This window comes from Budorcas taxicolor, chromosome 5 (assembly GCF_023091745.1).
Source record: "Budorcas taxicolor isolate Tak-1 chromosome 5, Takin1.1, whole genome shotgun sequence".
NCBI lineage: Eukaryota > Metazoa > Chordata > Mammalia > Artiodactyla > Bovidae > Budorcas > Budorcas taxicolor.
Window position 1 is genome coordinate 86,229,968 of NC_068914.1, and position 13,324 is coordinate 86,243,291.

A 13,324-nucleotide genomic window follows, 5' to 3' on the forward strand; every position below is an offset into this window, starting at 1 on the left:
AAATGTACGGCAGCCTTATTGTGACACTGAAAGGCATGGGATTAGGAACAAAAATTTTTCTGAAAATAAAAATGGCACTATGATCTCTATGTACAGACTTAGAAAGTCTTAATGGAATGATAGATTATGCCGCTATTATGGCCAACTATCTGAGTCTTGCATGAACTTGCCACTTATGTATTAGTAAATCTGCTGAATTGAATGCAAACAAATGAAGAGAACTATGATGATTCTTGGAAGTCATGTAAGTATTTGGAAAAGGAGGAATGTTTGTGGTTACTTATAAAAGTGACAATAGTTCTTTAGCCACAGTCACCTGAATAGTGAAGATCATTCGACAATGAGACAGGTTTAATATTCTAGCACAGGGACTGACAAACTTCCTTAGAGGGCCAGGTAATGATTATTTTGAGCTCTATTTCATCTACCTAATTCTGTCTCTGACCTCTATTTCATCTACCTAATTGTCTCTATTGCCACAGACAATAAGTAAATATATGGGTGTGGCTATGTTCCAGTAAATCTTCATTTATGGACACAAAAACTTGATATAATTTTAACATCACAAAATGTTATTCTTCTTTTGGTGTATTTCAGCCAGAGTTTTGGAGAAGGCAATGGCACCACACTCCAGTACTCTTGCCTGGAAAATCCACAGACAGAGGAGCCTGGTAGGCTGCAGTCCATCCAGTCACTAAGAGTCGGACACGCCTGAGCGACTTCACTTTCACTTTTCACTTTTCAGTTTCATGCATTGGAGAAGGAAATGGCAACCCACTCCAGTGTTCTTGCCTGGAGAATCCCAGGGATGGGGAAGCCTGGTGGGCTGCCGTCTATGGGGTTACACAGAGTCAGACACGACTGAAGCGACTTAGCAGCAGCAGCAGTAGCAGCCAGAGTTTACCTGTAAAAACTATTCCCAGGTGGCGCTAGTGGTAAAGAACACACGTTCAATCTCTGGGTTGGGAATAGCCCCTGGAGGAGGGCATGGCAACCCACTCCAGTATTCTTGCTTGGAGAATCCCAAGGACAGAGGAGCCTGGCCGGCTGCAGTCCATAGAGTCACATGGAGTTGGACCCAACTGAAGCTACTAAGCACTCATTCTTAGCTCATAAGCTACATAAAAATTGGTGGGACAAATGTGGCCCACTGGTTGGGTTGTAATTTGCCAACTTCCATTCTCATTTAATGGACATCTTCCCAGGATTCCAGTTGACTAGAAATGTTTGTGTGTGTTGTGTGTGGGGCAGGGAGGTCATGAGCAGTGGAGAAGCAAAAATGTTTTTGCATTTTTGAGAATAACTCATCTTTGCCTAAAAAGCATATCTGTTACATTTTTAAAAATATGCACAATTTTGCTTGTTTACAGTTTAGTTCTCCATTAGAGATGCTGAGAATATTTTTGAACACTTGATTTTTATCAAATAATCAAAATGGAGATGGGAAGTAGATTACCTCTAAACCTAAACAAAACAAACAAAACATAAGCTTACAAAAGACAAGGAACTCTTGCAAAATGAAGTAAAATGGTGGAGAAGCTATTTCTATCATCTAATTCCCCTTTGACTCCCAGATGGTTAACTTTTGAATATAAAGGCACATACCTCCAAGTACCAACTCTCTAAAGGACACAGGGGTGGTAGAAGTGAAACACTGCTCTCATTTATTTAATAGTCACTTTGTAAATAATCACCAGTGTATCAGATCTCCATTGTTAAGAATAGCAGTTATGGGGCTTGAAGATTTTTATTATAAGGACAAGTAAACTTTGGAATGAAGTCACAGCAAAGAATTATTTTCTATTATACTGAAGACTTGTCTCCCATTTATTTACAAAACAATAGCCTCATACAACTTGTTTGATAGGTTCTGGGATTTCATGTGAAATCACAGACACTAAAAGAAAAAAAAAATGGGGAGGAGAGAGTGCTGAAAAACAGATCCGAATATTTGATATTTTGTTTTTTTCCAGTGCCCCTCCCATATGCTACTTTCTTCTCCTTTTCAGATTCATTCCATACCCTTTATCTGTTGATCCTCTCCTCCGTCATCTCTCCGGTTGCTTCTCCGTCGTTGGAAATCTCCCTTTTTAGCCCTTGGAAATCTCCCTTTCTTTTTGCTCTTCCTTTGTGGTATCTACTAAAACGTTAAAGTGATGTATTTTCTGAAACTTCTGTGGGTTTCTAAGTGACGCTGAGCATGCTCAGTCGCCTAGGCAGGTTTTGTCGCCAGCAGCTGCCCTGATTCGACCTCTCCAAAAATAGACATTTAACTCTCTGAACTGTTTAAGGATATAATTCGTTTTGCTCTCTCTTCATTTTCAAGGTTCAAAGGAAAGCAGCGAGGATTCCAAGGGTCCCTTCGTCCCTACAGCCAATGAGGGGGCTGAGAGGGAGGAGCTTGGGGCTGCTCCGTGCAGCTTGAGCTTCTGAGGGAATCATCCCCAGTAGACGCGGTGGAGCCTGAGCTCTGAAGCATCTGTCACAGAACAAAATTTTTAAAAATAAAAACAATAACAGAAGAGGAGAAACGCTGCAAACTATGGAACGCTGTAAAACTTTCTGAAACATTTGCTGGGAATTCCTGTGGAGCATGATATTTTAAAACCAATTCTTTTTGAAGCCGGTTTGGGTAACTGGGAAAATGATACATATGCTAAATGCAGCAGCTGATCGAGTGAAATGGACCAGATCAAGGGCTGCTAAAAGGGCTGCCTGTGTGGTAGCTGCAGCTTATGCTCTGAAAACCCTCTATCCCATCATTGGCAAGCATTTAAAGCAGTCTGGCCACAGGGAGAAAAAAGGCGCTTACCCGGCTGCGGAGAACAGAGAAATACTGCATTGCACCGAGGCCACTTGTAAAAAACCTTCACCTGGACTGAATGCAGATTTTTTCAAACAGCTACTAGAACTTCGGAAAATTCTTTTTCCAAAACTTGTGACCACTGAAACAGGATGGCTCTGCCTCCACTCCGTAGCTCTAATTTCAAGAACCTTCCTGTCTATTTATGTAGCAGGTTTGGATGGAAAAATTGTGAAAAGCATTGTGGAAAAGAAGCCTCGGACTTTCATCATCAAGTTAATCAAGTGGCTTATGATTGCCATCCCTGCCACCTTTGTCAACAGTGCAATAAGGTACTTGGAGGGCAAATTGGCCTTGGCCTTCAGAACTCGTCTAGTAGACCATGCCTATGAGACCTATTTTGCAAATCAGACTTATTATAAGGTGATCAATATGGATGGGAGGCTGGCAAACCCTGACCAGTCTCTTACTGAGGATATTATGATGTTTGCTCAGTCGGTGGCTCACTTGTACTCCAATTTGACCAAACCTATTTTAGATGTAATCCTGACCTCCTATACACTTATCCAGACTGCTACATCCAGAGGAGCAAGCCCAATTGGGCCCACTGTTTTAGCAGGGCTTGTGGTATACGCCACTGCTAAAGTGTTAAAAGCCTGCTCTCCCAAATTTGGTAAATTGGTGGCTGAAGAAGCTCATAGAAAAGGCTATTTGCGGTATGTGCACTCCAGAATCATAGCCAATGTTGAAGAAATTGCCTTTTACAGAGGACATAAGGTAAGAAAGAAATTAAGATGATGGGTGAAATGTGAGCTTGCTCAAACTGCCACTGCAGTGCTGGATACCATCTGTTGTATGGTTTTTGTGCTCATTTCTTTAGCATTTTGGATTCTTATGACATTTAAACTTGTATTAAAATATATGCTTTGTTACCCTTTTTAATCATAAACTGTTAAAGAATTATATGCTAAGTGAAAACTTTTCTAAAGTTTCATGAGAATGAACATGAGACATTTTCACCACTCTAAAAAACTCTACTTATCCAAACATGCTCAGAATTATCTCCAAAGGGTTTTCTTAAAACTAAAATCCTAACTAAGTAGATGGTCCTAGAACACTGAAGAAAAATATATGTTTAGAAGCTAAGTAAACATGCTTCCACCGAGATGGAAAATTTAGGATGATATTGTTTATTTTTCAAGAGAAAAAAGTGCTTTCATATAAGAAGACAAGTTTAACAATTTTGCATGACTGGTCAATGATGGAGTTCCTTAGTTCTAAGAAGTATAGGAGAGTGACTTACAAATGGCATTTTCATTGCTTATCATATTTTGAGACAAACAAAAAAAGATAAGGAAATGAACTTTTGCCTAGTTTTGAGGGAAAAGTAAAGATTAGAGATGAAGAAGGAAAAAGGAGTTCCAGAATATTTTTATATATTAAAGATTTTCAACATTTAGCAGGTCCATAGAATAGTTAACCTAATTACATAAACTTGCAGTGCATTTAAAAATATTAAATATGACAGGAATCTTTAAATCTTAATACAAATGACCTGGCAAATTAAACAGTAAATTATTCTAAAGTTAAAATGGCATTATGATTATGAAGCAGAATTAATTTTCAAAACCATCAATTATTTTAAAAAATTATACAGTAGTACCATTCTGAAGAAGAAAATTTAAAGCAGATTTAGGACTTACATTCCCACTTGAAAATTGGCCTCATACATTGTATAAATCATATTTATTTTGAATCATTGAACTCAGTGATATAAATTATACCATGCTATAGGCTTCTTGCATTTAGACATAACATAGTAAACTGAGTGCTCAAAAATGAAGTTAATTGCACATATACATGTCATGTGTTTATTTTCACTTATTTTTGGTGTGATCAAGGACAAGGTTCTAGCTGTTTATTCATGTTTTATGGATTATCATTTACTGTTAACATCTTATACAGATAAGGTTGAAACCATAAGTATAAATCACTTGTCTGTATTTATATTTAACATTATGTATACTAAATATCAGATATTTAAAAAATAATTTAGATGTGATTACAACTGAAATAATGGCTAATTCTGACATAATCTGCATTTATTGGTTGTTAGAATCACAGATAAGAGTATACTAAGAAAGAGAAAATATGAAATTATCTTTAAAGGAAGTCCTCAAACATACATTATTTATTTTTATAGTTCATACTAGGTTAATTCTTATCTCTTTTTCTCTCCATAGGTAGAAATGAACCAACTCCAGAAAAGTTACAAAGCTTTAGCAAATCAGATGAACCTCATTTTATCCAAACGTTTATGGTACATCATGATAGAGCAGTTCTTGATGAAGTATGTTTGGAGCAGCAGTGGACTAATTATGGTGGCTGTACCTATTATCACGGCAACCGGCTTTGCAGATGGTGGTAATGACATTTACACTTAATATTAAGTATATGCTTTAGATTAATTCTTTTTAAAGTGTCACTGCTGGAGTTGTGTGAGTAAATTGTGTAGCCATCATTCTATAGTCCTTAATGGTCAGAAACAATGGGAAACTTTGAAACATCCAATAATAAGACCAACTGTTTAAAAGAAGTGACTCAAAAGATCTTTCCAGCTCTACAGTATTTCAGAAACCTCTGATGTAGTGTTTTGGGGGGTTAATCTTGAGCAATTTCAGTTATACTGCCTAATAAAGAATGATTCTCTAATTTACATTTAAACTCAACACAAATTAATACCTTCAAAAAGAGTATAATAGTTCTCACCATGTATTATAAATTTCAGTTCTGCACATAACATGCGTTTAGTCTATAAATATTCTATAACTGGATCTGCCTTGATTGTAATTTGAAGAGTTGGTTGACTATCTTAAACAATCAATAATACTGTTTAAGGGAGTGCTTCATTCCATGGAACAGGGGTTCCTCTACTTGTAGGTAGTATATTAGATAACTTCCTATTTGGTGATATTGAGGGGATAAGGGTTGTAAAGTTGCACGTCTAATTCTATCTTATCACTGTTTCAGTGGTTTTTTTTTTTTTTTCAACATTTTTCATCCTTTGGGACAACTAAGAAATGTAAGGACAAGGAGGACAATATTAAAATATTATGTTTGAGATGACAGTTTGGGTCTCAATTGGCAGGACAGATGTTATGAATTTAAAAAAAAGAATTTTCCTCTGTCTCTCCAAAGTAAAACGTTCACCTTCCTCTTTAAAAACCATTTGACCAAACTTGGTGTTAGTATTGAAGGAACTAGACAAAAACATTGGCTTTGTGGTGAGACAGAGCTTTGCTCAACTCTGCTTTTCCTCTTTTTGCCTGTGTCCTGTTAGTCAAGTTAATTAAATTGTCTAAACCTCAGTTTCCTCATCTGTGTCAGATGTATTCCTTTCTGTATCAGAAAGACTACTTCAGAATGCTGTTGTGAGGAATTAGGAGAATAACGTATCACGAACATCAGTGTTCTTAATACATGGTGATAATTATTGCCTAGAAAATAAATGGCAACACTAAGAAAAATGTAACAGAATTCACACTATTTACAGTTATTTTTGGTATAGAATTAAGTATTAATAGTTGTTTGTTTGAAGTCATCCAATAAAAACAAAAAAATTACCATGTGCTTTAACATTTTACAACAGTGCTTTAATGCTTTACCAATTCTTACAAAAACACTTGTCAAATTTGAGTCATTCTCAACTAAACTTATTCATTTTGGTAAAGTAGAATTTGTCAGTCCCTTGTGAAAAGTGATATATATACCAAATGTACTCTACAGCTCAACTGTCTAATAGACAATGTATTTAGACCATGAGGAAAACTGAATTTTACCTGTTCATTTAATGCTTTCAAAATTTGTTTTAATCATTTTAAAAAGTTTATATTGAAAAAGGCATTGTTAATATTTTAGATTTAATATTTTCATAATGAAATAAAATAAATTGCTTTTTCAAAAAAGTATTAGAGAAAAAAAGACACAAAACTGTATGGTCTTAAGATTAGTTCCACTAAGAAGTTTAGCAAAATTGTCAAATATTTATAGTGAATATGTACAAGTTTATGGATATTTTGAAGGTTTGTATATAATATATATTAGAAGCTACCCCAATAACAAAATTATGATGTTGTTCTGTTAGTCTTTGGAAGAACTGATCTTATTAGAAAACCTTGGAGTATTCAACATAGAGCAGAGAAAATGTAGCTATTAATGGTGACAAATTAACACCACAGAGACCAGTAAGAAGTAAACAATGTATGCAAAAAATCTAAGTCTCACTTCTGTAGATGATGTAATAAAATATTTAAAAATAAATACTATGAATCTAGAAAGTACCATAGTAACTTAAAAAACAGCATTAAAATTTTAGATTGAAATTGTGATAATAGTCCCATTGATACAAGTGAAACAAAGTAATTCTTAAAACTTCTTTTCAAAAGAAAGCTTTATGAAAAGAAAAGCAATATAATAATAAAGTGAATTCTTATGATGATATTTTTATGAAAGTATGCTTCAATATTGTAATTTCTAAGATTACTGTATACATCCTTATATTTGTGTGTATATAGTTACTAAATATATTTGATTTATAATGATATAATACATGAAAATATTAAGTTATCATTTTACTCAGATAAAATAATTAATTTTTTTAGATAATGACATTATTTTTGAGGCTTTGGGTCTTGGAATTAAATACCATCTATTCTAATCTAGTCTTCAATCTTAATTTATGCTTAGGCCCTGAGTTGTCTCTTACATTAGAGACAAATGAAGTGCATAATACTATATATTTTAATGCAAAATAGATCAGGAATATGGGCGAATAAGAGAACAATAGCAAAGAGAAAAAGGAGAAAAGGTAGAAAAGAGGAAAAAAGAGAAAAAGGAAGAAACAGGCTACTGTTCAAATCTTGATTGCTATTTTATTCATCCTTGAGAAAGTTATACAAACTGTATGTGCCTAAATTTTCCTTTCTTAACTGTAAGAATAATAATATATTTTAAGAATTGTTAAGAAATTATATATAATATATTTAATGTGCCTTGAAACAGTCCATGGTAAATAGTAAGAATTTAGGTGGAAGCGATGGTTAATGTTTATTATATTCTTATACTGTGGGCTCTGATGTCAGATTGCCTGGGTTCAAATCTGGCTTTTTCATTTATTAGGCTGAGACATAGGACAACTCATTAAACCATTTTGTGCTTCAGTTTCCACATTCTAAAATGTGAGAAATTATAGCAGAGTTGTTATGAAGATGAAAGAAGATCACATGTGTAAAATTTAGAACAATGCCTGCATCATAGAAATTGTTCAATAGATGTTTACTGGTCTGATTATTATTGTTAAAGGGGCAACGCATTTGAAAGTGATTAGAAAGTTGGGGGTAAAGATGAAGATAGGAGGAATAGCCTACATAATTTTGGTGAGAGGAGAAAAGAAAAATAATTGTGTAGTAGATTTATTATACTATATAGCTACAATGTTTAAAATCTTGTGGTAAGAACAAGATTATACTTATTAATATATTGAGGTTCACATTGCAAAATTGCATATGTTGTCATGTCATTTTCACATCAGAAGAGGAGTTTATAAGTGATCTAGTCAAGAGCCCGAAATCTGCCTAAGGTCACACAAATGGTTAGTGAAAGCACTAAGGATAGAAGACTATATATAATTCCTTGTGCAATGCTTTTTTCTCCTTCACTGTGCTGTCTTTATATTCACTATATTGGAACTTACTCTATAAAGGACTTACTTGAGACCAAGTAATCATGGGAGCAAATCATTGAAAAAGAGGGATTGATTATTAATTATATATAATCTGTTATTTTTATAGCAGACAGTACTCCTTTATTTGCTTCTCATTAAGAGAAAGACTGAAATTATGTGAAGGAAATAGTTACCTGGGGGCTATAATCTCAATTGTTTTAATGTTATTGACCACTTCTATTCATATCAAGAGCAATTCTGAAAAAGGCTAGGAAAAGCTACTTATAAGTCTCTCCTGCCAGACCTTATGACAGGCACCTAACAAGCAAGGAAGAGAGCAGCTAAGCCTCTGGTGCTGCCAGTATTGGTAATCTGAAAGTGTAAGGCGCACATCAGAAGTAGCAACTGAGAGGTACTGCTCTTAGGAATAGAACTAAACTCTCCCCAACACCCTAGTAACATGGGTGATGTTTTTATTCTCAAAAGTGTACCTGCAACAAGACTATATCTAGGCTCCTGCTACATTAGTATGTCTCATATTCTAATGTCAAATAATTGAAATAAAATGTTATATTGTAGGTCAATTTAGATATAATAGGTGGCAAGAATACAAAGAAGAGCTATACAAAAAAGATCTTCATGACCCAGATGACCACGATGGTGTGATCACTCAGCTAGAGCCAGACATTCTTGAATGCCAAGTCAAGTGGGCCTTAGGAAGCATCACTATGAACAAAGCGAATGGAGGTGATGAAATTCCAGCTGAACTATTTAAATCCTGAAAGATGATGCTGTGAAAATGCTGCAATCAATGTGCCAGCACATTTGGAAAACTCAGCAGTGGCCGCAGGACTGGAAAAGGTCAGTTTTCATCCCAATCCCAAAGAAAGACAATGCCAAAGAATGCTCAAACTACCACATAGTTGCACTCTTCTGACATGCTAGCAAAGTAATGCTCAAAGTTCTCCGAGTGAGGCTTCAATAGTACATGAACCGAGAACTTCCAGATGTTCAAGTTGGATTTAGAAAAGGCAGAGGAACCAGAGATCAAATTACCAACATCCATTGGATCATAGAAAAAGCAAGAGAGTTCCAGAAAAAGCATCTACTTCTGCTTTATTGACTATGCCAAAGCCTTTAACTCTGTGGATACAAACAAGCTATGAAAAATGCTTCAAGAGATGGGAACACCAGACCTCCTTACCTGCCTCTTGAGAAATCTGTATCCAGGTCAAGAAGCAACAGTTAGAACCGGAGGTGGAACAACAGACTGGTTCCAAATTGGAAAAGGATTACATCAAGGCTATGTATTGTCACCCTGCTTAACTTACACGCAGAGTAAATCATGCGAAATGCCAGGCTGGATGAAGCATAAGCTGGAATCAAGATTGCCGGGAGAAATATCAATAGCCTCAGATATGCAGATGACACCACCCATATGGCAGAAAGTGAAAAGGAACTGAAGAGCCTCATTATGAAAGTGAACGAGGAGAGTGAAAAGGCTGGCTTAAAACTGAACATTCAAAACTAAGAACATAGTATCTGGTCCCATCACTTCATGGCAAACAGATAGGGAAAGAATGGAAACTGTGACAGATTTTATTTTCTTGGGCTCCAAATTCACTGCAGATAGTGATTGCAGCCATGAAATTAAAAGACACTTGCTCCTTGGAAGAAAAGCTATGACCAACCTAGACAGCATGTTAAAAAGCAGAGACATTACTTTGCCAACAAAGGTCTGTTTAATCAAAGCTATGATTTTTCTAGTAGTCATGTATGGATGTGAGAGTTGGACCATAAAGAAAGCTGAGTGCGAAAGAACTGATGCTTTTGAACTGTGGTGTTGGAGAAGACTCTTGAGAGTCCCTTGCACTGAAAGGAGATCAAATCAGTCATTCTTAAAGGAAATCAGTTCTGAATATTCATTGGAAGGACTGATGCTGAAGGGCCTGTGTAAAGAACCACCTCATTGGAAAAGACCTTGAAACTGGGAAAGCTTGAAGATGGGAGGAGAAGGGGACGACAGAGGATAAGATGGTTGGATGGCATCACCAACTCGATACACAGGAGTTTGTGCAAGCTCCAAGAGTTGGTGATGGACAGGAAAGCCTGGTATGCTGCAGCCCATGGGCTCACAGAGTCGGACACAACTTAGTGACTGAACTGAACTGAACTGTCCTGTTGACCAATGATCATAACATCAATTATCAATATATATCAGACATACTTTTAGCTGTTAGTAGCTATGCATCTAAGTAGTTACACTTGTAAAGTATAATACATATGTCAACAGGACATAGTCATTAGTGTACCACTCAATGACTTGTCATAAAGTTAACACATATACATAATCACCACTCAGAAGAAATAGAAGCTTACCTTCATCCCAGAAGTCCCTATACTCTTTCGCAGTCCTATCCTCATCCTAAGGCTCCCACCCCTATCCCTACTTACTCTTGCCCCTGCCATGCCTCATCAAAGGTAATTATTTTACTGACCATTTATTAGTAGTAGACCATTTATTTGCTGGTTTTGGAATCTTCCATAAGTAACCTTATATAGTATGTATAAGCATTCTAGTTGTTCCATTCTTTGTCAATGTTTGATCTCAGTCTTTTTCACTCAGGTATTTTTCATTTTAGGCATATGGTAAGTTTATAGTTATACTTCATTGTGGTCTTTTCATTTCTTTGTTGACAAATGAGATTAAGCACTTTTTTTCATTTTTTGGCCATTTGGATAGCCATTCTTATGAAGTGCTGATAGTTTTTTTGATTAATTTTAGATTGTTTTTAAATATGTTTTTTCTCACTGATTTGTAAAAGCTTTTATGTATTCTGTAGTAAGTCTTTTGTCAGACACACGCACAAAATTTCCAATATTTTTCCCAGTTGATTCTTCCTTTTTCAGTCTCTTAACAGCTTGTCTAAGAAAAGTAATCATTTTAATATAATTCAATTTGTCAATTAATTCTTTGTGGTTAATGACTTTATGTCCTGTTTAAGAAATATTTGTCTAGCCCAAGGTCATAAGATATTGTCCAATTTTATCTCTTAGAAATTAATTGTTTTTCATTTCACATCAGTCTACTCAAAGTTGATATGTGATATAAGGTTGGATAAGGCTGTAAGTTTTTGCTGAGATTTTTCAAGATGTCAAAGGTAAAATATAAATAAAAAGAGAGAAACTCAAATATAAATCAAAGGGTAAAAGTACAAAAGAAGAGCCTACTTTTTCAACTTTTATAAAATTAACAGACAATTTTCTTAGAACAGTTTTAGGTTTATGGGAGAATTTATCAGAAAGTACAGTGTACCTACCAGAGTTTCCCCTCTTATTTACATCTTGTGTTAGTGTTATACATTCATTACAACTAATAATACATTATTTATACATTGTTAACTGAAGTTCATAGTCTACATTAGGGTTCACTCTTTGCATGTACAGTTCTATAGGATTTGAGAAATTATGGCATAACCTTCATTTTAAAATCCTTTTTCATCTTTTCAGTGAAATAGCAACTGATGTGACCATGTTTCAATATATACTTATTATTATCAGGCCTGAAAAGTACTAATAAGATGAGAATATAATGCTAACTATTAAATCCTTAAATGCAGACCTTTTGAAAAAAATATTGAAAATATTTGGTGAGGAAAATGAAATGTGTCCACCTAGCATACAAAATAGGTGAGGGCTTTAGGTTGTGAGTTTATATGTCTAACAGACACTAAGAAATCTGACCTTGTCATAGAAGTCACATAGTTCCCTACTTATGTGTATGATAAAATACTCATGCACTGCTCTTAAACCACCTGCTAAAGAACAATTAGTAGAATAAAAATGTCAAATGAAATCTTTCCGGAGCTGTTTTTAATTTTGTTACAAATTTGCAAGTTTAAAAGCTTGGAGAAAACCCAGTAGATGTTAGTCTGCCAAAGTAGTATAGAAAGTACCATCCTGTACCAAACAGCAGTCTGTCTGTGCTAGTGTTCTCTTTTTAATATAGACTGTCAGTGAAAGCTGTTATTTAAACCCCTTTTAACCCAAATTGATGAAATCCCATAATTATTTTAGCCAGATTCTCTGAGTCAAAACTATTCTTAGCACTTTAACTGATATAGCAATCACTATTTTGGTAGCTTGCTGAGAGTCCTTTGTTAATTTTTTTGTGGCTGTCTAAATTTTGCCACACATTTAAATGTTCTGAAGTATATGAAGATTCTGTTCCCAGTTTATCCAATCGTGTCTTTCTTTCCTTACTTACACTAGCTCTTATAGCCTTTCTTTGTACAACTAATTTCAAGGGAAACAAAAATAATTCTCTAAAGCAGTGCTCAATAGCCAAACCAGGAGATTCCCATGAACTCATGGTTATTCTGATTCTCAAAATAAAATCAGTGCTTGACACCAACCAATACTGTAACTTGAACAAGTTATTTATTCAATTGGCATTGCTGAAATTTCTCTTCTCTGAGATATTGCTTATGCTGTAGTTGTGATCTTTTAAAATCGTATGCAGTCTTCAAGCCATCCCTCACAGTCTATGTCTCCATGAAGCATTTTCTGTCTCTTGCATCAAGAAATTATCTTCGTCTCTTTCAAATGCATCACACTAACTCTCCTCATAGGTTGCCCTGCATTGTTATTTGGGAACTTGTCTTCTCTCCTACCAAACTGTAAGCTCCCTAAGGAAAGAGTTTGAAAAGCACATTTAATCCTTTCATGTCCTGTAGCACCTTGCCTAATTTCTTGTAAATCTTGCTGTTCAGTAAATACCTGCTGAATGAATTTACCTT

At 35.2% G+C, this 13,324-nt stretch overlaps 2 protein-coding genes across 2 annotated transcripts in view; one reads left to right on the forward strand and one right to left on the reverse strand.

The window, feature by feature from the left end:
• The window catches only part of C5H12orf40 (chromosome 5 C12orf40 homolog), a 93,404-nt gene extending 90,962 nt beyond the window's left edge, over positions 1-2,442 (reverse strand). The window contains exon 1 of the mRNA XM_052640566.1: positions 2,373-2,442. Within this exon, the coding sequence (XP_052496526.1) occupies positions 2,373-2,442 (70 nt within the window). The remainder of the gene's footprint in view (positions 1-2,372) is intronic.
• Positions 2,443-2,644: 202 nt separating this feature from the next.
• The window catches only part of ABCD2 (ATP binding cassette subfamily D member 2), an 86,853-nt gene continuing 76,173 nt past the window's right edge, over positions 2,645-13,324 (forward strand). The window contains exons 1-2 of the mRNA XM_052640694.1: positions 2,645-3,580; positions 5,047-5,227. Of these exons, the coding sequence (XP_052496654.1) occupies positions 2,645-3,580; positions 5,047-5,227 (1,117 nt within the window). The remainder of the gene's footprint in view (positions 3,581-5,046; positions 5,228-13,324) is intronic.